The sequence below is a fragment of the Dromiciops gliroides genome, chromosome 4 (assembly GCF_019393635.1).
Source record: "Dromiciops gliroides isolate mDroGli1 chromosome 4, mDroGli1.pri, whole genome shotgun sequence".
Taxonomy (NCBI): Eukaryota; Metazoa; Chordata; class Mammalia; order Microbiotheria; family Microbiotheriidae; genus Dromiciops; species Dromiciops gliroides.
Window position 1 is genome coordinate 243,651,632 of NC_057864.1, and position 27,115 is coordinate 243,678,746.

Consider the following 27,115-nt stretch of genomic DNA (forward strand, 5'->3'; position numbering starts at 1 on the left):
GGCCAGAGGCAGTGCCAACTCAGAAAAGCTAGTGCCAGGGGATTGGCTCTGGATGCCCTGGGTTCAATTCAAAAATTCAATTCTACAAACATTTATTAAATGCCTACCATATGTGAGAAATGGTACAATAGAGTGCTGCCTTTGCACTCAACAAGAAGTGGGTTCAAATGCTGACCAATACAGGCTGGCTATGTGACTCAGGGAAGGTCACTGAAGCTAGTAGCACTGCCAGGCAGTCCTATTAAGTCAGTAAGTTGCAACTGACTTGCCCATCTCCATCATCGAAGAAGTTTGTGGAGTGCTTTGGCACACACCAGGCACTTAGATGCTAGACTTGGAACTGACTTTTGTGTCTGCCCCTCCACCCCATTTTACAGATGAGAAAACTGAGGCTCAGAGAGTTTCAGTGACTTGTCCAGGGTCACACAGATCAGGAAGGGATTTGAAAACAGGTCTTCCTTAACTCCAGGTCCTTCCTTCTACTGTTAATTGAGGATTTCTTAAACCGATGAAATCACAGGCCCAGACCAAAAAAAAAAAAAAAAGGCAAGATACTTGTAGGCTGTATACTAGCACAGTATCTTGCTAGTATACAGTGCAGGCTGAGTCAGAAGGCCTGGTTAGAATCCTGATTCCAACTAGGGGAGATAGAAATAGAAAAAGAATGGGAAAGAGAAATAAAGTTCTGGCCCCAGGGTCGGAAAAACCCAAGTTCAAATCTAGCCTCAGGCACTTATTTGCTGTGTGACCCTGGGCAAATGATTTAACCTCTGTTTGCCTCAATTTCCTCACCTGCAAAATGGGGATAATAATAGCACCCACCTCCCCAGGTTGTTGTGAAGATCAAATGAGATAATATTTGTAAAGCACTTAACACAGTGCCTGGTGCATAGTAGGCACTATTTAAATGTTAGCTATTAGTATTATTAAACAGATAAAAAATATGAAAAGAATAATAAGGAATGATGTATTATATTATATATTATATAATAATAAGGAATGATATAACAATATATCATACATATATAGTGTTATATAATAATAAGGAATGGTGTGTGTATATATATCATATACATATATTATATGGTATTTATGTAATAATAATAAAGCATGCTATGTAGTGGTATATAATATTATATACATATATAGCACATCATATAATAATAAGGATTGGTATGTATGTGCCACCTCTAACAGTGGACATCATAGAGGATTTATCCCCACTGCCTCACTGGGGACCCAAGCCACAGTTGTGGAAGAGGGAAAAAGGGATGGGGGTGGGGGTGGGGGTGGGGTCCTTCCAAATCAGCTAACCTCCCTGGGGCCTCCATTTCTTCATCTGTAAAAATGAGGGTGCTGGGCTCTGGCCCATGAGTGTCCTTCAAGCTCTGTCTGCATCTGTGACTGAGATTTTACTTCTGGACTGCTCATTTTTATAATGTATGGCTTTGCCATGTACAGAACACTGATTTGTTACAGGACCTAGCCCCCCGCCCGGAGCCTCAGTCCTCATCTTGAAGGAGGATGATCTCTGAGGTCCTCCTAGGGCTGCCAGCAAGATTCCTTGGGGAGTGAGGGGCCACAGACGATGGGACTGTAGCCTAGTGCTCAGCCCCGGCTTCTCCTTCTTCCCTCTGATCCCCTGGCCTACACAGACTGGAAGTGATGCTGCAGGGATCAGCATGGTGGGACCTCAGTGGTCTAGGATGAAGGTGGGATCACCAACCTGCCACTGAGGAAAAGATGAGGGATCCAGCAGGAGGTCCAAGGAGCTCCCAGGGCCTGAAATGTGTCCTCACCACGTGGAACAAGATAATCTTACCTCCCCTATGGCTCATTAACCAGAAATTGACAGGCCTATTGTTACAGAAACACAGGAAATCGGCTAATTGCTCATAGTGGAAGCCAAGTTAAGGAACCTGGCTACTAATTACAGCCTAGAAGCAGGGAAGTGAGTTGGCCATGTGCTTAAAAAAAAAAAGAAAAGAAAAGAAAATTGAGGCAGGGCCTGGAAAAACCAGGAGGATGGCAAGGGGGTTGTTTGGATAGCAAGTCATGTTGGCATGGGGAAAAGAACACTAGGCTGGCAGTCATAAGACTTGGTTCTGGGCCTGGGTCTGTCACCAACAAGAGATGTAACTGTGGCCTTTCTCAGAGAGCCTCCTCTCCCTGGGCCAAGTGTCCTCATTTATGAAATGGCCTATTGTGAAAAAAGTACATTCTGGACCATAAAGGCTTATGTTCATGTGTGGTATTATTATTGTTATTATTATTATTAGGAAGGGAGAGACCAGATTATAGCATCATAGATTTCAAGCTTGAAGGGATCTTAGAAGTAATTGATTTCACCCCTCTCATTTTACAGATAAAGAAAGTGAAGCCCAGAGAGGTGACTTGTCCAGGGTCACACAGCAAGTAAGTCACACAGGACTCAAATGCAAAGTTTTTCTGACTTCAGATCCAGTGCTATACCCACCACAAGGGCTAGAATACTATCTTTCTCCTCAGCTTGTTGTAGCTTCTCTACCCTACAGCTGGGATGCTGGTCCCTGGACAAGGTATGGTTGGGGAAAAAAAAGGTCTCACTCTTGTCTTGCCTCTTTCTTCCCGTGGAGTCTAAAGAAAGCCCCCTCTCCAGTGTTCTGGGTTGTTAGGAGTTGTCCAAGGTCCCCAGCTCTCTATCTAGCCTTTTAACTCCCTCTGACCATCTCTATCCTACCTCCCCACCAAAATATTCCAACCCTTCTATTCTCTATTTTCTCTTCATTTAACTGACTCTTCCTTTCACCATCTCTCTCACCCCATCTCCACACCTTCCTGTCCTCCATTCCAAATTTCTCACGGCTCCACCTCCTCAATCACCTCATCCCCCAACATCCATCCATTTATCCCATCTTCTCACCCTCCCTCATGTCCTCACTCCCCACCCAATCTTTTCCATCCTAACTCTTATCCACCCAAGTCTCCACCTTCCATTTATCCACATAACCACCCCCCTTCCCTGTCCTCCCCCAAGTGGTAGCCAAGGGAGGAGAGGGGATAGAGTTCATTTCTACCACCTCTCCTCTCCCCTGTAATGCTTTCATTAGAAAATGACTTGGGGGTGGGGCAGCTAGGTGGCACAGTGGATAAAGCGGTGGCCCTGGATTCAGGAGGAACTGAGTTCAAATCCAGCCTCAGACACTTGACACTTACTAGCTGTGTGACCCTGGGCAAGTCACTTAACCTTCATTGCCCTGGAAAGAAAGAAAGAAAGAAAGAAAGAAAGAAAGAAAGAAAGAAAGAAAGAAAGAAAGAAAGAAAGAAAGAAAGAAAGAAAGAAAGAAAGAAAGAAAGAAAGAAAGAAAGAAAGAAAGAAAGAAAGAAAGAAAGAAAGAAAGAAAGAAAATGACTTGGGTTTCAGATATTTCCAAATCTAATCAGGCACCCTGTTCTGAACCAACCTACTCTAATCCCCCTCATCCTATCACCACAACACTATGCCCTACCAACTCCACATTCAACTTTATCCCTTGACTTCATTCATTCATTCATTCATGCATTCATTCACTGGTTGGCACACCAATTATGTATTAGTCACTAAGAATACGAACACAAAAATTAAAATGTCCCTGTTCTTAAGGACCATGTTTTCTATTGAGGGTAAATAACTTGAACCCAAATGAGTATAATAATTTGGGATGGAAGGGCATAAGTAACTGGAGGTTGGGAGTCAGAGCAGGAGTGACCTTGTATAGGAGGCATCCCTTGAGGTAAACCTTAAATAAAGGGAGAAATACTAAGAGATGGAGATGAAGAAGAGAATATACCATCTCCCCTTCTCCATGGGGGAATAATGTGTGCAAAGTCATGGAGGCAGGAAATGCAATACCTTGACCCATTTGACTGGAAAGTAGAACTCCTGAGGGAGAATCATGCAATAAAATGGTAATAAAAGCAGCCAAGGGACAGATTGTAAAGGGTTTTAAATGCCAAACAGAGGAGTTTGTATTTTATATTGGAGGCAATTGGTTTTTGTTTTGGTTTTTTTGCGGGGCAATGGGGGTTAAGTGACTTGCCCAGGGTCACACAGCTAGTAAGTATCAAGTGTCTGAGGTCGGATTTGAACTCAGGTACTCCTGAATCCAGGGCCGGTGCTTTATCCACTGCGCCACCTAGCTGCCCCTATTGGAGGCAATTGGGAGCCACTAGATCCTTTTGAGCAAGGGAGTAACACACTCAGACCTGTACTTTCAGAATATTGGTTTGGGAGCACTGGCCCTGAAGTCAGGAGGACCTGAGTTCAAATCTGGCCTCAGACACTTAACACTTACTAGCTGTGTGACCCTGGGCAAGTCACTTAACCCCAATTGCCCCACACACAAAAAAATAATAATTAAAGAACATTGGTTTGGGGGCAGCTAGGTGGTGCAGTGGATAGAGCACCGGCCCTGGAGTCAGGCGTACCTGAGTTCAAATCCGGCCTCAGACACTTAACACTTACTAGCTGTGTGACCCTGGGCAAGTCACTTAACCCCAATTGCCTCACTAAAAAAAAAGGAAAGAAAAAAAGAATATTGGTTTGGCATCTGTCTGGAGGATGGACTAGAGAGGAGAGAGACTAGAGACAGGGGGAAATACAGTCCCTGCTGCGGAGGCAAAAAAGCAAGCTGGACAAGGGTGAGCCTCTAGCTCCATATTTCCCTGTCCTGCCGTCCCCTGCCCCCTACTCTTGCTTGTCCAGGCAGGGCTTTTCAGGTTCTGACTGTTCCCAGTCCTCAACCATAGAACATTTGTGCCCTAGGCCCAGTAAGATCACAGCGGGGGTACTGAAAATCCCTGAGGAGATCCAATGAGACCTTCTGCCAGCATGTTCTGTAAGCTCTGGAGGCTCCCTGAGGCCCCCTGCATTTCCCTCCATGCCTCCTGCCCCCTTGCCCACAGACCACTGTGGTCTTTCCTGGCACTTGAAAAGGTTTCTCAAAGAACATTTCTCTGCCTGTTGGATTAATTGTCACTAATAGCTTGGCAGGAGGAGATGATGCTGTAATCATCTCAGCCAGGGGTCCCTTTCTAAGGCAGTATGCCTGGGAATTTCTCCTGACCTTTCCCAAGCTATATTGGGAAGAGTGCGAATTTGAACATGTATATGAATGTGAGTGTGTGTGGAAATGTATATAGAGAATGGGGCCATGTGCGATTGGAGATCAGTGGCCATGAAATTCTCCTGGAACTGGAGCAAATGAATTGAGCTCTTTACTGAGCTAAGCCTTGCTTCAGAGAGAGAAAGAGAGAGAGAGAGAGAGAGAGAGGGAGGGAGGGAGGGAGGGAGGGAGGGAGGGAGAGAGAGACAGACTGACTAGAGACAAGGAAGATTATTGCGGTTGTCTAAGGGAGATGTGATGAGGGCCCAACCTAGAATGGTGGCTGGGTGAGTGGAGATATTGGAGATCAACTGTTGAGGAAATAGACTGTATGAGATTTGACAAGGGACCCCCTGGCCCCCACTTGAGGGAGGACAGGGAAGTGCCAGCCTCAGACACTTACTAGCTGTGTGACCCTGGGCAAGTCACTTAACTCTTTCTGCCTCAATTTCCTCATCTATAAAATGAGCCAGAGAAGGAAATGGCAAACCACTCCAATATCTTTGTCAAGAAAACCCCAAATGGGGTTACAAAGAATCAGACACGACTGAAATGACTGAACAATATTTAATCTACCATTCTCGTCATCTTATAAATGAGGAAACTGAGATCCAGGGAGGTAGAGTGACTTACCCAAAGTCACACAGGTGGTATCTGAGGTCATATTTGAACCCAGGTCTTCCTGACTCCAGGTTCAGCACTCTCAATTTGGTGCTCTTTCTACTATACCAAATGGAATTTAGTGAAAAGTATTGGGTTTTTTTTTTGTTTTTCCCCTCCATTGCTTAGAGATCATGAGGATTTACACACTCAACAGTCACTATGTGGGTCAATGAGCAGAGGGAATTTCCCAGAAAAAAAAAAAAAAAGATGGACAGGAATAAGAGACCTGGATTCTAGTCCTGACAGTGCCATTGGCTTAGTATGGGAACTTGGGCAAATTAGCCCTTCTCAGTTTACTGTTTTGTAGAATAGTCAGCAGTGAGGCATTATTGATCTGCATTATTGCAGATAAAGAATGAATGAAAAAGTATTAATTAAGGGGAAGATAGGTGCTGCAGTGGATAAAGCACCAGCCCTGGATTCAGGAGGACCTGAATTCATATCCAGTCTCAGATACTTGACACTTATTAGTTGTGTGACCCTGGGCAAGTCACTTAATCCTCACTGCCCTCCCCCAAAAGCATTAATTAAGTGAATACTATGTACTAGTGTTAAGGGTACCTAAAGAGAAGCCAGACAGTCCCTGTTCTTAGGGAGCTCACATTTTATTTGGGGGAGACACTACATAGAGGGTTCATCTGTAGGGAAAGAGCCCCGTAGTCTTAAGGGTGTAGGTTCCAGATGGATGGCCATGCCTGGGAGTGCCTAGGGTACATCTACAGGTTATTGATGTCACTGCCCAGGGGTCTAGAGAGTAAAGAAGCAGGGATGATGGTAAGGTTCAGTGGTCCACCATCTTACTGAAAGGAATGTAGTTAGTGACTCAAAGTTTATTCAAATGGTGTCAGTGGTCATGTCCACACATAGAATGGGGAATGGGAAGGGATAGGTAGAACTGGAAGTGGTCTCGATCACAACAGCTGGGGAGTAAGGAATGGACCCAAGGGTCAGAATGGAGCAAGGGCTCTGGGTTCCCTCCTGAAAGGGTGGTAAAGATGAACAATAGACCTTCCAAGGCATCTCCCTGCCTAATGGATAAGGTCCAATATCCTCCCTACAGCATAATGCACCTCCTCCTGCAAATTCCTTCCCTCTGGTATCTCCCCATCCCTCAAAGCATTCCCTGCTCAGTCCAGCCAACAGAGACTTCTTTTTCTGGGCTCTTGAGCTATTGAGCAATAACTTACCATCCATTCTATTATGTGAGGTACTAGCTGTGTGTATTGTCTAGCTCCTGGAAGGCAGGGATTGTGTCTTCTAATTCCCCGTATTCACATACAATGCCTAGCCCGGGGGCGGGTACACTCTTTGATGGCTAGGTGGTGAGGGGTTGAGTGCCAGGTAATCATAAAAGCTCACATTTCTAGAGAGTTTTATTGTGAACAGAGAGGCTGCAGCGGAGTGCTGTGAAGCCAGGAAACCCGGGGTTCACAGCCTGCTCCCAGGAAAGTCCATAAACTGCAGAGGTGCCCATCTGCATTGGTGGGCGGGGGTTTCCTAGACCAGTGAAAATACAGATCTCATCCCTATGGCTTTACTATTAACAGTGGGCTTCATGACACTGGTAGAACAAGTTTTATCATTCTCATTCTCAAGATGAAGTAAGCGCAATGCCCTGCTCACAGTCACATAATTACTTAATATCAGATAGGATTCAAGAGTGCGGAGATCTCCAGCTCCAACTCTGGGGTGCTGACCCCTCCAGTAGTCTCCAAAAGTCTGGGGGAGATGGATAGGGCAGAAGGGACCTCGGGAGAAGGATGCTGTTGATGGACCCCAGGCCAGGTACCCTCTGAACATCAATCACTGTCTGCTTGGGGATTTGATTCCCAGAGGCTCTGATTTAAAATCATAGGGCTTATAGGTCTGTGTTTCTCTGAAGAGAAGAAGGCATGAGGGCTAAGGGGAGACTAGTGTACATTGTGTCAGTTCTGCTGTTGGGCTACAAGGGGACACAATTTTTCTAAACCTTTTTTTTTTTTAAATGAGGTAATTGGGGTTAAGTGACTTGCCCAGGGTCACACAGCTAGTAAGTGTTAAGTGTCTGAGGCCGGATTTGAACTCAGGTACTCCTGACTCCAGGGTCGGTGCTCTATCCACTGTGCAACCTAGCTGCCCCTCTAAACCTTCTTAGAGCCCTGAAGATAATGCATCCTGCCTCCTAAGTAGAATAGCAATGGAGGAAGGGGGAGAAGGGAGACTGGAAAGCCTTAAGAGGCAGAGTGGGATGGAGGTGGGTCAGGAAGCCTTCATCTCTGGGATTGGTGATACTGTGGAAAGAATACCGGTTCTGGACTCTGGATAACTAGGTTTCAATCCTAGATCTGCCCCGAATTACCCTCATGGGACCTTGGGCAAATCATGCCCCCTTCTTGTGAAATGAAAGGGTTGGATTAGACAGCCTTGCTATCTGACACCCATGGATTCCCAGATTCCTTTGGGCTCAAAGCACTGTCCTTAGAACGTCCCTATGAAATTAATCTATTTCTATCAATCCTGCTCAACTCTGTTTTAGCAAATCCCTGGGGACATGGGACATAGGCCATTGGGTAATCTTTAAGAAGAGAAAGGGCTCTCAGGTATGATTTGATTGGGTTGGGAAGGTTCTTTTTTTTTTAATTTTTTTTGGGGGTGGGGTGAGGCAATTGGGGTTAAGTGACTTGCCCAGGGTCATATAGCTAGGAAGTGTTAGGTGTCTGAGGCCAGATTTGAACTCAGGTCCTCCTGACTCCAGAGCCAGTGCTTTATCCACTGCGCCACCTAGCTGCCCCGGGAAGGTTCTTTTTAATTCCAATCCATCACCAAACTGCCTTGAAAACAGTTTGAGGAAGCCTTCATTCTTTTTGGCTTGGGCCAAATAATTGATTTGTTTCCTTCACATCTCCTATTCAGGTGTAACATATTTAATCCTAGCAGTCATTTCTATATGCCCAAGGACCAATGAGTTTGCCAGACGGTATAAAGGAAAGAGCAGGGGATTTGGAGTCTGTTACTGTGGATTTAGGCTATATCATTTCCTTTTTTGTGACTTCAGTTATCTTCCTTTATAAAATAAAGGGGTCTCTAAGTGATCTCTGGGCATCCGGGTGGTAAAGTGGATAGAGCACTGGTCCTGGAATTAGGAAGATCTGAGTTCAAATTCAGCCTCAGACACTTACTAGCCATGTGACTCTGGCCAAGTCATTTAACCCTGTTTACCTCAGTTTCCTCAAGTGGAAAATGAACTAGAGAAGGAAATGGTAAATCATCTCTGCCAAGAAAACCTCCAAATGAAAGATTTTTTTTAAAAAACCTCCAAATGGGGTCATGAAGGGTCAGAGACATCTGAAATGACTGAACAAGTCATCTCTAGTCCACATCAGCTGCCTCATCTACTGAGCCAAAATGAGACTTTCTCTGAAAGTAGATTTTTGTAAGGAAGGAACCCAAAATGGAGGTGTTAATGGGAAGTAGGGCAGAGGATAGGAGAGGGGAGGTAGCTCTGTATAGTGGAAAGAGCGAAGGAATCTAGGTTTGAAGCCCAGATTTGCCACTTCTTGTCTGCATGACCTTACGCAAGTCACTTAACTTCTCTGGCACAGGTCCTTTATCCATACAATGATGGGATTGGAGTAGATGCCCATGGAGGTCCCATCCAGCTGTGAAGCAATAATCCTAAGAGTTTATGCTTAGTTCCTCTTTCACAGTTTTGCCAGAAGCCAGCCTTAGAAAGAATCGGACGAGGAGCAGCTAGGTGGTGCAGTGAATAAAGCACCAGCCCTGGATTCAGGAGGACCTGAGTTCAAATCCAGCCTCAGACGCTTGACACTTACTAGCTGTGTGACCCTGGGCAAGTTACTTAACCCTCAATGCCCCACAAAAAACCCCACAAAAGAATGGGAAGGCCTAATGCTGAGGAGGAAGTGACCTATATACAGAGAGGGCACGCCTGGAAGCATTACTATAGGGTCAAAGGCATATGGAGGGAACAAAAGAGAGACAGGAGAGACTGGGGAGAGGGGTGGTGAAAGGGAGATAAGGATGTTGAGGAAAAACCCTCTCTTCACATTCTCGACCTCCAGACTCCCAGAAGACCAGAACTAGAAGGTACTTGAGAGGCCATCCAGCCAATCCCCACTTCATCCCATTGTACAGAGGCAGAAAGTGAGTGCCAGAGGGAAGTGGTGGCAGAAACTGATCCCAATCCAGCACTGCTTTCCCTTAAAGTCCCCTCTGCCCAGGCTCACCACTGACAGGGCCTTGGGGTGGCCCCCGGTGGTTGTGTAAAGCCTCAAGACCTGTAAATCCTAGAGAAAATAAACTCTGTTAACCCCATGGCTGAACCCTAACCTCACAAAGCCGAGAAATCTTTGGCTCAGTGTAATTCTGAAAGGTCGAGGTATTAAGCCCTGGAAATCCAGGCTAATGTTGGGAAATCCATCCCACTCTTCCCGAGAGAGGCACCAGCTACTTAGTTCTGATATAATACACCTGGTGTTAGAGTGAGCTGGCTTCTCATCCCATCCTCTCTCTGTCTCTCTCCCTCCTCTATCTGTGTCTGTGTCTGTCTCCCTGTCTCTCTCTGTCTCTCTCTCTCTCACTTTCCCCAATTCCATCTCTCTCTGCCTCTGTCTCTCCCTTCCCATTTCTCTCTCTTCCCCCATCTATATTTCTGTCTCTTTCTCTCCTCCCTTTTTCTCTCTGTCTCTCATTCTCTTGTTCTGTGTGTGTCTCTCTCTCTATTCCAGCCCAAATGGCAACTTGTTCCTACCATATGACTCCATCTCCCACTTCTGTTTCTTTGCACAGGCTGTCCCCCTGCCCCCTGCCTGGAAAACTCTGTCTCCTCAACTCTGCTTCTTGAAATTCCTGGGGGTTTTCCATGGTTCAGATCAAGTACCACCACCTACATGTGGTCTTTTATGATCCTCCTTGTTGTAAGCTGTCTCTCATTCCCCAAAAGGTGGCACAGTGGATAGAATGCCAGACCTGGAGTCAGGAAGACCTGAGTTCAAATCCAGCCTCAGACACTTATTTGCTGTATGACCCTGGGAGTCACTTAATCTCTGTCTGCCTCAGTTTCCTCATCTGTGTCCTCATCAGTTTCCTCATAACAGAACCTAATATTTGTGAAGAACTTAGCACAATGCCTGGCACATCACAGACAGTATATAAATGTTAACTAGTAGAGAAGTGATAGTAGTAGTAGTGATGGCGCTGGTCATAGTAGTAAAATGGGGATCATAATAGCAGCTACCTCCCAGGGTGGTGAGGGTTGAATGAGATAATATTTATGAAGTGCTTAGCACAGTGCCTAGCACATAATAGGTACTATCTAAATGTTAACTAGTAGTAGAGATAGTAGTAGTAGTAGTGCTACATAAATGTTAACTCATCATCATCATCATTATATGTTTTACATTTATTCATCAGGTATAAGTTGTTTCCTCCTAGTAAAGTGTCAGCTCCTTGAGGGCAGATACTGCTCAGAACCCAGCACAGTGCCTGGTACATAGTAGGTGCTTTATAATAACAATCACTAATAAAAGGCTTGCAAAGTACTCTATGTGTGTGTGTGTGTATATATACTTACATATATATACATATACATGTGTATATATATACTTACATATATATACATATACATGTGTGTGTGTGTATATATATATATATATATATATATATATATATATATATATATATATATATGAAAGAATACTGGCTCTGGAGTCAGAGGACTTGGGTTCAAATCCTGCCTTTAACACCACCTGTGCGACTTTGAGGAAGTCATTTCATCTCTCTGGGCCTCAGTTTCCTTATCTGTAAAACGAGGAGGCTGAACTAGATGGCCTCAAGGCTCCTTCCAGATTTGAGCCTCTTCAGTCCTATGAATCACAAGGCCCTGTGCTGGTCGCTGAAGGGGAGACAACTCATCATGGAATGGCAATGGTACTTCCTAATGTAATCATGCAGTATGGTATACCAGAGCTGAACGGGAACTTAGGAGACATTCTAGTTGAACTTCCCATTTTCCAGATAGGAAAACTGAGGCTCAGAAAAGGGAAGATGGGGCGGCTAGGTGGCACAGTGGATAGAGCACTGGCCCTGGATTCAGGAGTACCTGAGTTCAAATCTAGCCTCAGACACTTGACGCTTACTAGCTGTGTGACCCTGGGCAAGTCACCCATTGCCTCACCAAAAAACAAAAAACAAAAAACAGAAAAGGAAAGATGCTTGCCCTAGGTCAACCAATGTCCATGAAAGAACCAGGACTTGAGATTCCCACTGCCCTACACTATTCCTGCTTCATCCTCCTAACCCGGAGGCAGGTGCCCCACAAATAGGAACTAGTCTTCTTATCAGGCAAGGGAATCTTTCTCTTGGGATTGTCAATTATTTTATTATCTCTGTTGACCTGAGAGTTGCTGGACTGAGCTGGTCCAGGCTATGATGATTGATGACAATAGTAGTGATGATAATAATAATATTAACAACACTAACTCACTATCTACAGCACTTTATAAAACACATTCCTTGAAACAAATTGGCAAAGTATGTAGCCCATGTGTGATTATCCTCACTTTGCAGATCAGTCAGTCAATCAACAAGCATTTATTAAGTGCTTACTATGTGTCAGGAATTAAAGTAGGCCTTGAGAATATAAAGACAAAAGTCAATCAGGTCCCTGCCCTCAAAGATCTTACATTCTACTGAGGAATGCAACATACTTATGTGAGCATGCAGAATATAAGTACAGAGTGGTTGGGGGTGGGAGAGGCTTGGCAGATGCTGTCCAGAAAAGGCTTAATGTAGACAGTAGCCATTAAGCTGGGCTTTGGAGGAAACTATAGATTGAAAGATGTAGAGGGGAGGAAGAAGTGCATTCTAGGCATGAGGGGACTGCCTGTGCAAAGACATTGAGGTGAGAGATGGAATGGCGTGTGTGTGAGGGACAATAAGGCCAGTGTGGCTGGACTACAGAAAGAAGCCTGGTGGAGGAGGGCTTTAAATGGCAAACAGAAGAGTTTGGGGTCTTAGAGGTAATAGGGAGCCATCAAGTTTTACTGAGCAGAAAGAAGAGTGACCCAAAATTCAGAAGGGTAGTATGATTTGCCCATAGTCATATTATTAATAAGGGGGAGACCTGGGACTCAAACCCTGGCCTCCAGTGCCTATTCATTCATTCAATCATGTAACCGGCACTTAGTCAGACTTTACTATGTGCAGAGTACTGGGCTAGGCTCTAGGAGAGATCCAAGGTTTAGATGAGGCACAACGCCTATCTCCACAGAGCCCATACTCTATGTATCTCCTCCATGATGAGGGGACACTCTATGCCTTGCACCACACAGAGGGGAAGAGGGTCCAGGCACTCTTTTAGCCCACTGGATCCTGGAGAAAAGGAGACTGCGGTCACAAGAGCCCAGCAAGCAAGATCTTTTGGAACCTTTGGCCTTTTCTCCAGAACCCAGCAAAACAAAAGTTTGCCATGTCCAACACTGATTATCTGTGGGAGATGGTGACACAGCATTGTGGAGAATATGCAGGACTGAAAGCAATGAGGCCTGGGTTCAAATTCTGACTCTTCTACTAACTAACTCTTACCTTGAGTAAATCATTCTCCCTCCCTGAGCTTCATTTTCCCTCCACTTTGTAAAATGAGAGGGTTGAACTTTCTAAAGTCCCTTCTAGACAGCTATGAAGGTGGAGTGAATGAAGCACACAACTCAAATCAGGCCTTAGACATCAGCTGTGTGACTCTGGGCAAGTCACTTAATTCCTGTTTGCCTCAGTTTCCTTAACTAGATAGATAAATAGATAGATAGATAGATAGATAGATAGATAGATAGATAGATAGATAGATAGATAGATAGATAGGTAGGTAGGTAGGTAGGTAGGTAGGTAGGTAGGTAGGTAGGTAGATAGATAGATAGATAGATAGATAGATAGATAGATAGATAGATAGATAGATAGATAGATAGATAGATAGAGTGTATATATACATGTATGTATGGTGCCTGGCATATACTGGGTATTTAATAAATTCTTCCCCCCTCCCCCATTTACTGTTATTTCTTAAATTTTTATCACAACAGAGGGAAAGAGGTCACACTAATTTGGCTAAGGAGCAGGAAGAAGAATCGGTGACTTCTAGCTATGAGATGCAATGAGCTCAAGGCCTGCTACATTTTCCTGCTGTCACCATTTAAATTTACGCCTCTATCACCCCTTAGCTGGCCAATTGTAACAGCTTCCTAACTAGTCCCCCAGTATCCAGGCTCTTCCCTCTCTAATCTATCTTTCACACAGCTGCCAGAATAATCCTCCTCATCTACAAATGTGACCTTGTCATTTCCCCTTCTCAAAGACCTCAGGAGCTAAACCCTGATCCTGGCATTCAAGGCTCTCTGCCATCTGGTTCCACTTTCCTTCGACTGTGTTCTATCTTCTCCCTATCATCCAGGCTCCAGTCAAACTGAATGCTCTGTTCTCTGTTTGAAATCTGCCTTACCCAAGCTTTTGCTTCCAGATGCCAGGATGCCAAGAAGGGTCTCTCTCTTGCCCATCCCCACCATCTCTGCCTCCTCTACAAGGCCCAAATCAAGGGCCTCTGCCTCCTCCCATTTCCCCCCTTTTCACTTACCACATTGTACTCTGGGTATAAGTAAACTCTTTAAATTAGAAGCCCACTGAGGGCAGGGTTCGTGTTGGCTTCCATCTTTGTAAGCCTCATGCCAATCACAGGCACCACTTGATACATGTTGATTGAACTGCACTGAGTTAAATTCATGTAGCAGAACTTGTAGGCTCCCCTTCCCCGTGTGCCATGAGAGCTAAGCCCCACTGCACCACTACCCTTCTCCTCCCCCCCCCCCAGCTTCTTCTCCTTCTCCTCCCTCTGGTGCCATCCATTCAGATCTGGTGAGGTTAGAAATGGTCACTACAGAGAGGAAGGGGATAAGGTAGTCTTCATCTCACTGGGGTGGAGGGTGGTAAAGGAGGAGCAAGATGAAAAGAGAGAAGGGGAAGGAGAAGGAAGATGAAGAAGAGAAGAGATGAGGAGGAAGAGAAGGGAGGAGGAAGAGAAGGAGAACGAGGAAGAGGGGAAGGAGGAAAAGGAAAAGGAGGAAGATGAGGAAGACAAAAGAGGAGAAGGAAGAGAAGGAGGAGGAAGAGGAGAAGAAGAAGGAAGAGTAGAAGGAGAGGAAAAGGAAAAGGAGGAAGAGGAGAAGAAATAGAAGAAAGAAGAATAGGAGAAGGAAGAAGAGGAAGAGAAGGAAGAGAAAAATGAAAAGGAAGAGGAAGAAAAGAGAAGAGGAAGAGGAGGGAAAGACTGAAAGTGCAACAAGAGGTTCACAGATTTGGGAAGGTACACATTCCTCATCCACCTCCCTTGTTTCCAGGGGGGGTTCTACCCAGGCAAATCATTTTAGGTCAGAGGAGTCTCCAACCTGAGTGAAAAGCCTTCCCTGCCCCTCACTTCCCAGGGAAGGGAAGGCCTGCAGCCTTCCTCACTAACCAGCCAAAAGGCTAATGTTTCCACTCCAAAGTTGTTTCCCAATCTCACCCTAGTCCATGGCACTGTTTGCACCCTTCCCTCTCTCACCTTTTTCCATTCAACTGACAAGTATTTATTAAGCACCTGCTCTCTGCTTAGCCCTATTCTCGGCACTGTGGGAGACACAAAAGATGACCCAGTCTCTGCCATTTCCTCTTTGAAGTATTTATAATCTATTTGAGGAGATAAAACATAGACCATGATAACATACATTTCTCAAGTCTTTTCTCAGAACTACCTTGTGATAGACAGTACAATTGTTCATAAGATCACAGATTTAGAGTTATAAGGGACCTTGGAGCTCATGGAGTCCAACACCCTCCTTTTACAGACGAGGAAACTGAGGCACATGGAGGTTAAGTGACTTGCCCAGAGTCACACAGCTAATAAGTATCTATGGTGGGATCCGAATCCATATCTTCCTGTCAGAGATGCAACCACCATAAGGTTCCTCTGGTCCAACTCCTTCAATCTGCAAATTTGGAAACTGAGTCCCAGTCAGGTAGAAGGACTTGCCGAAGGTGACACGGTTAGTTAGCAGCAGGTCTAGAACTATAACCTTCATTTCCCAATCCAAGTTCAGGGCTCTTCTCCACACAGCTTCTCCTGCTCCCTTCAGGCTACTTTACCTGGTCCCTCCAAACACACTCTGTCCAATCTTGCCTTCCAGTATTTCCCAGAATAGGATGCCCCTCCCCCTCTCCAAATCCCACCCATCCTCTAACAAGCTTATTCACATCCAGGCTCCTGCAGGGCCCCTGAACCTCTGTAGTCCTTACCTTCTGGATCACATACTTTAACATTTACTAACATATTTTATCAAATGGTTCTCTAGTTCCGTCACATCTTAGGAAGGACTGCTTTTCGTTTTTGTTTTTGTTTTTGTTTGTTTTTTGGTGAGGCAGTTGGGGTTAAGTGACTTGCCCAGGGTCACACAGCTAGTAAGTGTTAAGTGTCTGAGGCTGGATTTGAACTCAGGTCTTCCTGAATCCAGGGCCGGTGCTCTATCCACTGCGCCACCTAGCTGCCCCGAACGACTGCTTTTCATCAAGATCAGCTTCCTGTTTCCCTATATAGACAGTGAATTCCTTGAGGATGGGGTAGGGTCTTGTCCTTCTTTTGGCTCCCCCACAGTCACAGCATAGGGCTAAGCACACAGCAGTCACTTAAGAAATACTCACCATTTTACCTCGATACTCAGGAGAGACAGGGAGAAGGGAAGGGATTGTTTGGCAGGGGGCAGGGAGTGGGTTTCCCTTGGCTGGCAAACAGGAAGAACGAAAGCAAAATATTGGCAGGATTCATTCAGAGAATTTGGAGTTTGAGAAAACATCTAATCCAGCCCTCTTCATTTTATAGTGAGGCAATCTGAGCTCATGTGACTTGTCCAAAATCCAAGGTAAATAGTTGAGTCATGATTCAAACCCACATCCTTTGAACACAGAGCTCTTTCTACTACATAGATGGTGAAAGGACCCAGACAGAGATCATTAAAAATAAGGTCCAAGGAATAGAGAAGATCAGTGGAGCTCCAGACATCTGCCCTGGGCTGCTGCCTCATTACATGATACCACTCTACCCACCCTTCTGATCTTTCGGCTTTTGACAAAACAGGGCTCTGAAGAAGCACCTTTGCCCCCTCCCTGCATCACGCTGCCCTCGATCCAGCTCCCAGTGTCAATCTCCGGAGGTAGGGATGGCCTTGGAGGGAAGGGGTCACTTGGTGCCACACTGCAGGTCAGTGGGCTCTGGGTGCTTTACAGAGTTGTTAAGCCCCACAGAAGTCTCAAGTGCTGCCATGTAGGGGAGGGCACAGGGAAGATAGGCCAGGATTTATCTCTGGTCCTTGTTCCATGTTTTCCCCTAGGAAATACACAAAGGAGGAAACTATTTCAACAAGAGTGTTATTGAGAATCAATTCTTGTTCTCCTTTCTGTTAAAGAAAAAGGGATGAATGGGGGCAGCTAGATGGCGAAGTGAATAGAGCACCGGCCCTGGAGTCAGGAGTACCCGAGTTCAAATCCGGCCTCAGACACTTAATATTTAACTAGCTGTGTGACCCTGGGCAAGTCATTTAACTCCAATTGCCTCACTAAAAAAACAAACAAAAAAAAAACAACAAACAAACAAAAAAAGGGATGAATGGAAAGAGGGGTTGAGAAGAAGAAATAGAGGAAGGAAGGAAGGAAGGAAGGAAGGAAGGAAGGAAGGAAGGAAGGAAGGAAGGAAGGAAGGAAGGAAGGAAGGAAGGAAGGAAGGGAGGGAGGGAGGGAGGGAGGGAGGGAGGGAGGGAGGGAGGAGGTTCAATAAGAGAAGATAAAGGGAGAAGGCATGGACAAAGGGAGGAAAAAAGAGATGGGCAAAGGAAAGAAGAAAGTAGAAAGAAAAGAGGCAGGGGAAGAAATGAAGAGAGAAGGAAAGGGGGAGAGTAGGGTGAGTGAAGAGATGAATAAAGGAAAAGAAGATTGGAGAGGAAGATAAGAAATTAGGAGATTGAAATCGAGGCTAAGAAAGAAGAGAAAGGATGAGAGGCAAAGAGGTACATAGATGCAAACTGAATAGAAGAATTTTAAAAGAAGACAGGGAGAATAAAGAGTAAAGGAAAACTTGGTATGAATAGGAAAGTTAAGTTAGTAGAAGAGTCCTTGGAACTAAGGAAGGAGATGAACCCTCCTCTCTGGACCCCTCCGCTGCCCATGCAGCACAAGGGGCTCCAGCTCCCTCAGCTCCTCCCTGAAGGCCACAACCCCCTGGCTCACCTTGTCAGCTGACTGAGACGTCCCAAAGAAGATGGGGATGAAGGCAAGCCAGACAATGCAGGTGGTATACATGGTGAAGCCGATTGGCTTGGCCTCGTTGAAGGTTTCCGGCACACCCCGTGTCTTGATGGCATAGACAGTGCAGGTAACCATGAGCAGCATACTATATCCTAGCAGGCAGATGAGCGACAGGTCCGAGATGTCACACTTGAGGACCCCCCGGGCGAATCGAGGGTCCAGCGTCCGCTGGTCCTGAAAGTCAACCACGGAGTGGGAGGGGTCCACCACGAACCAGACACAGATGCCAAGCAGCTGTAGAGAAATGAGACTGAAGGTGATGGCCAGCTGGGAGGCAGGGCTGATGAACCGCGGAGCACTCACTGACCGCTTGCCCTGCTCAAAGATGCGGTAGATGCGGTTGGTCTTGGTGAGCAGTGCTGCATAGCTGATGCTCATACCCAAGCCCAGAAAGACCCGGCGCAACGAGCAGGTGCCCAGGTCTGGCTCGGCGATCATGAGGAAGGTAGTAGCATAGCAAAGAAAGATGCCCGCCAGTAGTACATAGCTCAGCTCACGGCCCGACGCCTTGACAATGGGTGTGTCATTGTAGCGCACAAAGGTCACCACCACAAAGAGAGTGGCTGCGATGCCCACCACCGCCAAGAAGAGAGGAAGCACGGCCCAAGGGGAGCCCCACTCCAGCTTGATGATGGGAATGGGCTGACATGCTGTGCGATTCTCTGTGGGGCGCATGTCATAGGGGCAGGTCTTGCAGGTGTAGCGGTCTTGCTGATACTGGTAGCCTGTGCATGGCTCACAGTGCCAACAGCAGGGGATACCCTTCACAGTCTTCTTCCGTTCACCTGGCTGGCAGGGCAGGCTGCAGATAGAGCTGGGGAGCTGCTGCCTCCCTCCTGGCCAATGAATGCGCTCCATCTAACAACAACAGGGATCAGAGAACCACAGACTCTTAGAACACAGAATGTTAGAACCAGAAGGAATCTGAGAGGATCATCTCCAACTCCATAATCTTACAAAGAGAAACATTCAAATTTCGAGAAGTGAAGGGACTTACCAAGGCTCACAAAATTAAGTGGCAAAGTTAGAACTAGAACCAGGTATTCTTTCTACTACATTATGTTGCCACTCCATTAAAACAGAATAAGGAACACCACAGAGTTACATGAAGCAAAAATGAAGTTTAGTCAGTAAGACGTTTGATTTGTACTTAGGTGTCTGCATTTCTTTAAACCTTGCTCTAAACTATAGCAGCCTAGTACTGTGGATAGAGAACCAACCAGCAAGACTTGCATCCAACTCCTGTCTCTAATACTAACTGTGACCCTGGACAAGTTCCTTAATGTCTCAGTGTTCCAGGCTTTTCTCTAAGATGATAAGTTGTGAAGCAGGTGCTGATTGGTATTGGCAAAGGACATTTCCTCATCAAGAGTTCCCACCATCAATGAACTAATAAGTGCAATATAAAAATTTTAAATAAACTAAGCCAATGGAACTCAAAGTTTTGTGAATCTGAAGTTGTATCTGCATCCATCCTTACCCTTATGAGCTGTATGACCCCTGTTATCTTTACATAGTTAGCATAGTAAATAGAGCACTGGACCTAGAGTCAGGAAAACCTGGGTGCAAATTCAGCCTCAGGCACTTACTAGTTATGTGACCCTGGGCAAGTCACACTTAACCTCTGTTTGCTTTAGTTTCCTCATCTGAAAAGGGGGGGATAGTAATAGCACTTACCTCCTAGGGTTGTTGTGAGAATCAGATGAAATAATAATTATAAAGCTCTTAGCACAGTGCCTGGCACATAGTAAGCACTATGGAAATAGTAGTTATTATTATTATTATTATAACAGAATATTCTAATTTAGAAATTAGTGGCTTTAAGTTCTAAAGTCAGAGTATGAGGTGTCTATGCCATGTATTTCTTTCTCACAAATAGTCATCAGAAATTGTCAGCTGTTTTTAAATGTATTTTTTGGGAGAAAGCATAATTAATTGGATTTTGAACTATATCCCTGCTCTCTCTCAGTTTTCCACACCTGGAAATGTCATTGGGTTTTATAACGAGATACCACCATCACTGTGTGATGACAGCTACCCAAATTCCAGCCAGTGTGTCTAGGAAATAGATTCTTTGGGGCTGATCTTGTAAATTCATATCTTTAAAAGGATGGAGAAAATGTATGACTTGTATCTCCAATGATCCTGGACTCAGACATCCAAGGAGCATCTCGGTCAGCCCCACCCCAAGCCTTTAAGCAAGGCAGTCATTATTATACCCAGTTTATATTATTCTCCCCATTTATCTTACAGATAAAGCAACTAAAGCCCAAGAATATGAAATCACTTGCCCAAGGTCATGGAGTCAGTGGGAAAGCTAGAAATAGAACCTAACTAGTCTCATGGCTCCTAGTTGAATATGGAACTATGTTGCCTCCTCCCAGAAGAAAAAAATATGATGATGTCCTTGGAGAAGCTAAGGATATAGAATTGGCCAAGGGAGGGGGAAGAGGACAGTCAATGATGGCAGCAGAGTGTGGGGAGGGGCTTTCCCAGGGCACTAGTGATGCCACAGCCTGGCCCCTCTGAGCTTATCAATATATCACCCTCTCCCAGTTCGGTTGATGCACACCGATTTCCTCCAGCCCCAGTCAAACTTCCTTTCTTTTGAGAATGGCTCATCTTGAGATGAGAACCAGGTTTAGAGAGACTTAGGGAAAAGGGAAGAGTTCCTTTTCCCAAGGAATTCAATACACCTGGAAGATCCATCTTGAATTTTGCTTCCTAGCCTCCACTCGGAGAAAAGGAAACCCAATGAATTGAATCGATCTGTCTGGGCTTTGTAATGATTCATGGGGAGAGTGGAGAATAGAATCCAAGGGTACTATCTCTGAATCCTGGGTCCTGTCACCAATTATTCCATCCTTTCTTCATCTCTCTCTGTTGCCATCAGCCCTGGTGGGTGACCCCATCCCTGATCCTCATAGCCCTGGAATAAGGGAGAATGTGTTTTAGGTACTAGAAACTAGGCTTATGCCTGGGGCAAAGCAGACCCTCTTTGTTATGATTCTAAGACTGAAATATCCCCCTGCTTTCTACCAACCCTGCCATGCTCCGTAATACCTGAAATTCTAAACTAAACTTCAACTAACCATAAGAACTGCAGGTCCAGTCTAAGCTTGATATCCCATGGTGACCCCAAATTAAATGTGTTCAAATCAAAGCATTTATTTGGCTTTAGACTTCATCCCTTTTTAAAATAATCTTCCTGGAATGGGAGAGGCCACACACTAGGCAGCTGTCAGTCATTTGAACCTCAGTGTGAATGAGTTTATCAGATCCTTTCCTGAGAAAAGAAGGCTATTTAGAGAGGAGAGCAAAGCATCACAGATTTAGAAGGAGACTGGCCAAGGCCTTAGTCAGGTACTGACTCTAAAGCTAGTTTGCGATCCACTCTATATCTCCACCTGGAAAAAAATAACAATAAATAGCATTTATATAGTGCTTTAAGGTTTACAGAGCACTTTACAACATTATCTCATCTTAGCCTCCCAACAACCTTGGCACATTGGCACTATCTCCATGTTATGGTTGAGGAAACTGAGGCAGACATAGGTTAAGTGACTAGCCCAGGGTCACCCAGCTAGGGCTTGAAGCCAGATTTAAATGCAGGTCTTCCTGATTCTAGGTCCAGTCTAAGCTTGATATCCCATGGTGACCCCAAATTAAATGTGTTCAAATCAAAACTCATCATCTTTCCTCTGAAACCCACTCTTCTTCCTTTCTATCAAGGGCATCATCCTTCCAGGCGCACATATTCATAATCTAGAAGTCATCTGTGCCTCTTCATTATCACTCACTCCTCCTATCCAACCAGTTGACAAGTCCTGCTGATTCTCCCTCATCACCTCTCCCAACCATCCCCTTTCTCTCTACTCACAACTCTACTGACCTAATTCCAGTGATCATTTCTTATCATCTTATTGTCTTATCATCTCTTGGCTGAACTGCAACACCGTCCTAATTGGTCTCCCTTTACCCAGCCTCTCCTCTCTCCAATCCATTCTCCACACAACTGCCAAAATGTATATTCCTATAGGATAAGTCTGACAACATCATTCCCCTGCTCAAGAAATGTCAGTAACTCCCTATTAGTTCTAGGATAAAATACAAGTTGCCTATTTGGGACTCCAGTTTATCTTTTCAGGCTCATTACAACATTACTCTCATCCCATATCTATCCAAATTATCCAGTTTGTTTTTCCCCATATGGAGAATACCCCTGATAGGGTGGAAAGGCAGGGAAAATCAGGCAGGATTATGAAGATGGAATTATTAAAAAATGTTTTCTGTCTTCACAATTTTGCCAAGAGCTGGCACTGTGGATGAGATAAAGCAAAGCGGGTGCTCAGGGCTGAGTCAGAGAAGGGAACATCCCTGAGCCTGTTGAAGCCTGATGGGGCATAGGAAGTGGTGGGCAAGGGACCTAAGGCGATTTCTCCATCTCCAATCCTTTCATTTCTGCCAAGACTCAACCACCTTTGGGGGGGGGGCAATGAGGGTTAAGTGACTTGCCCAGGGTCACACAGCTAGCAAGTGTCAAGTGTCTAATGCTGGATTTGAACTCAGGTACTCCTGAATCCAGGGCTGATGCCATGTGGCTACCCTTCAACCACCTTTAATGATCAACACTCAAACATACCCAGCGACAAAAAGGGGTCAGAGATAAGTGACAGGCATCTCACCCTTCCCATTCTCAATTTGAACAGGAGGGGGAGGAAAGGGAAGAAATCAGTTTAAGGAGACTCACACCCCTCCCCTTCCCAGGGCAGACAGAGCAGGTTGAAATTAATAACACTCTCCCTTTGTAAATGGCTCGTCAAAGCCAGCACTTCCTAGGCCTGTGTAAGGATTAAATGAGATCAGGTATGTAAAAAGACTTTGGAAACCTGAAAGCACTAGGCTGAGTCTCCCTAAAAGTCTTAGTGCAGATTTAAGTTTAAATCTCCACTAAGACTTTTGGAGGTGTCCTGTATAAATGCCAGCAACTGTTATTATCATCATTAGTTACTTATTCCCTCACTTATCTCATAAAGCTTGGAGCCATTGGGTTTGTTTGTTTTTCACTCCATACCATGTTTCAGCTAGATTAAGTGAAAGTGGGCTCTTCCTTCTCTCTATATCAGGAGGAGGAGCAGGGAGGCTGAGAGGAACAAAAGAAGGGATTTTGACACCCCAGAGGACAGAAATGGACTGGTAACAGCTAAGACAGGAAGTGTATTTCTCTAGTCTTAGAGAGTTGGAAGAGATTTTAGCTGCAGTGGATAGAGCACCAGGCTTGGAGTCAGGAAGCCCTGAGTTCAAATCCAGCCTTAGGCACTTACTAGCTGTGTGACCTTAGGCAAGTCACTTAACCCTGTTTGCCTCAGTTTCCTCATCTGTAAAATGAGCTGAAGAAGGTAATGGCAAACCACTCTAGTATCTTTGCCAAGAAAACCCCAAATGGGGTCACAAAGAGTCAGGCACGACTGAAATGACTGAACAATGATCCACCCCAATTTTACATAGAAGGAAACTGAGGCCTAGAAATGGGAAGTGACATGGCCAGATTTAGACAAGCTGAAACCAAAACCTAGGGAGGGACTGGTAGCAGCTTCCCCAGCAGATCCAGGGGTGTGTCTGTTTTGGAATGTCTTTAAACGGGTCTGGGATTCTGCCATGTGTGCCTTCATTTTTCTCCAGGGGCAGTCCCTTATATAGATAAGATAGGGGTTTGTGTCCAATAGAGCTAAGGATCCAGGACCCACCCTAATGATCCTCCCTGGCCAACCTAGAGTGTCTGAGTCCCTCCTTGCCACCCACCGGGGTCATCCCATATCTCTTACTTTGAGGTGCAGGTGATCTGTCCAGGAACCAATGACTCTATATTCAGGGGTTGCATTCCGGATCTGATACTGGTAGATGTCATAGCGCCCAGGAGCATCTCCATTTTCATTGAAAGTGACGGGAGTCCCAGCAATGCCTGGGAAAGTGGAAGGGTATATGGCCAGAGTCTGGGTCAATGGCATGCAGGTTGAAAATGGGGAAAGGAGTATTGGGTGGGCCCATGCTTAGATTAGGGGCTGGGGAGTACTGGTTTATGCTTATTGAATTCTAGAGTCATAGACTGAGACCCGAAGTCATCTTGTCCAAACCTTATTTTACAGTTGTGGAAACTGAGGCTTGGAGAAGGGATTTGTTCAAGAGTACAGAGGGAGGGAGTGGCAAAGATGAGATTTGAACCCAGGACTTTGGACTTCAAATTTATTGTTGAAGCACTGCCCCACAGCACTTCTCAAGGAACAAACCATAGAGAACCTCCCACCCAGTGGAAAGACCCGATCTGGAAGCTTCTCCAAACTGTAGGGCACAACACATTACTGAGAACCTCTTCACTATCCCAGGAAAGAGCTCTTCATTAAGGTTTAATAGAATCCATCTCCCGCCCCCGTCCCACAAGCCCAGTTCAACCCAGCATGCACCTGGTCTAGAAGGAAGTGTTGAATGGTTGTCTCTAGATTGCTCCAATCTTGTCTCACAGTTTATTGCATTTGATGGGCACCTGGAGTGATTGGCTTTGACACCTCCTGACATTCAATTGTGTGTGAAAGAGAGGGAGGGGAGAGGCAGAGGAGCTCAAGGAAGAAGGGAGGGAGGCTAGAGAGGGATGAATGTGCAGAGCTCACATCCTCAGCCTCATTCCGTAGGTAGGTCCTAAGGATACCTGACCTTAGGATGGGTAAGTGCACCTGCCCTTTTCACCTGTGGTCCCACTTCCTGCTGGGTCCCCATCCCCCACCCCCATCCAGCCCCAACCTCAGCCCAGAGAGCCCCACCTGAGAAATTGACGTTGCGAATGTACTTAAGCAGCTCCACTCCGTCCACAGGATCCATTCGGGGGCAGAGCCCCACCCTGCCAGGACACAGGTCCCGGTGCATGGCATGCAGAGCGTGGCCCATGGCGTAGACGGCATCGATCACAAACTGCACCTTCCCTTCCTGTTCATAGGATGAGTCCTGCCCGATGCGCTCTCGATCTGGAAGACACAATTACCCAGGGGACCCCAGCTGAGACCCTCCCTGGGGAGTCCCCGGGCCCCACTCCCCTCCCCACTCTGAGCCCTGTCCTTGCAGAATTAGGACAGATTCTAGTCCAATCCCCTCTTTTAAAAAATGAGGAAATTGAGACCCAGAGAGGCAGAAAAAGCTTCTTTGATCAATTCCCATCTGGAAGTTAACTGGAGCTGGGATAAGAACCCCAGATCCCCTAGCTCCCAGTTGAGGGACCGCCTCCACCTCCCACTGGTGCTACCTAAAGGAGCCAGGAGCAGAGCTGGTCCCCTGAGTACTGGCTTCCAATATTCTGGAGCTTTTACTTTGGGGAAAACTGAAGAGAGTTGCCCAGGGTCAAACAGTGAATGAGTGTCATACATAGCCCAGAGTAGTGATTCTTACTTATCATAGCCCCTGCAGGATGATGGGAAGGGGGAAAACCCTGCATTCTACCAGCTCCCATTCAGGAAAGATTGTTCTCAATCCACCCATCCTTTTGACATTTCAAGTCCTTTGCAAACTGGCTCCAACCTACCCTTCCAGGCTTATTCTGCCTACCCCACTCCAGCTGTGTGGTCCAGCCAAAACAGCCTTCTTGCTGTACCTCCCACATGACATTACCTCCTCTTTATCCCCCTGCCTGGATTTCACTCTTTCCTTATCTCAGCTTCAGACACTCTTGAAGTTTTCCTTCAACGCTCAGCTCAAACACCATCTCCTAAAAAGAGATCTTTCCTTTTTACCCCACTTGAGCTGCTAGACAAGTTACTTTTTACTTACTTAGAGAAGGCAGGGTGGTGGAGTGGTTAGCAGGCCGGACTTGGCATTAAGAAGACCAGAGTTCTGGGGGCAGCTAGGTGGTGCAATGGATAAAGCACCGGTCTTGGATTCAGGAGGACCTAAGTTCAAATCCAGCCTCAGACACTTGACACATACTAGCTGTGTGGCCCTGGGCAAGTCACTTAACCCTCAATGCCCCATGAAAAAAAAAAAGACCAGAGTTCTAATCCTACCTTAGACACTTAACTAGATGTATGACCCTGGCTAAGAAATTTAATACTTTTCAGCCTCAGTTTCTAACCTGGTACCATACAGTGCTGATGGGTATGTGCCTTATCTGGCCCACTATTTTATTCAGGCTCCAGCTATGTTTAATTTTATTCCATATTCTGTGGCCATCTTTTCTCCAGTCATCTCATCTCCAAGAGTGAGTCCTTAATTCCTCCTTTACTCATTTTTCCAGTTGGAAATCATGATTTATCAACTCTGACATTGCTCCTGGTAAAGGTATGTCAGTCTACTCTCCAATGGCTCAAGCTCACCATTCCCCTAATTTTCTGCACCAAAATATGCCATATCAGCCACCATTTCCCTCTTATATGCCATCTCCCGTTACTAGAATGTAAGTTCCTTGAGGGAAGTCTTGCTTTTGCATTTGTGTATCCCCAGAATAAGCGCAGTGCTTGGCATATGATAAATGCTCAATAAATGTTTTTTCATTCATTCAGTTTCTATAAAATGGAGATAACAAGAGTGCCTATCATGGGTTTATTGTAGAGATCAAATGAGAAAATATATGCAAAGCACTTTACAAACCTTAAAGTACTATACAAATGTTTGCTATTATTATTACTTCTGAATATATTTTGTGTACCATCTCTTCCAGGATCACTCACCCAACCTGGACTTGGCTTCACAAGGTGGGGTCAGGACCCCAAAGAAGAGGCTGCTACCTTGTGTTCTAGGGAATAATCCTGTGAGTCACTACTCCTAACGGTGTCACTCATGAGCTCCCACCTGTTTATTTCCCACTGACAATCAGCCAGTAGATTCAATTAAGTGCTTACAAGAGAAATTTAATAAAATGTAATAGAAAGAAAATAATAAAACATTTCCCCCTAAAAATCTAAGCTAGCCTCTCC

The 27,115-nt window shown here is 45.5% G+C and overlaps 1 protein-coding gene across 1 annotated transcript in view; it reads right to left on the reverse strand.

The window, feature by feature from the left end:
- The window catches only part of GRM4 (glutamate metabotropic receptor 4), a 184,375-nt gene that overhangs the window by 16,855 nt on the left and 140,405 nt on the right, over positions 1–27,115 (reverse strand). Inside the window, exons 5-7 of the mRNA XM_044003040.1 lie at positions 24,977–25,177; positions 23,987–24,123; positions 18,084–19,019 (exon numbers count right to left, since the gene is read on the reverse strand). Of these exons, the coding sequence (XP_043858975.1) occupies positions 18,084–19,019; positions 23,987–24,123; positions 24,977–25,177 (1,274 nt within the window). The remainder of the gene's footprint in view (positions 1–18,083; positions 19,020–23,986; positions 24,124–24,976; positions 25,178–27,115) is intronic.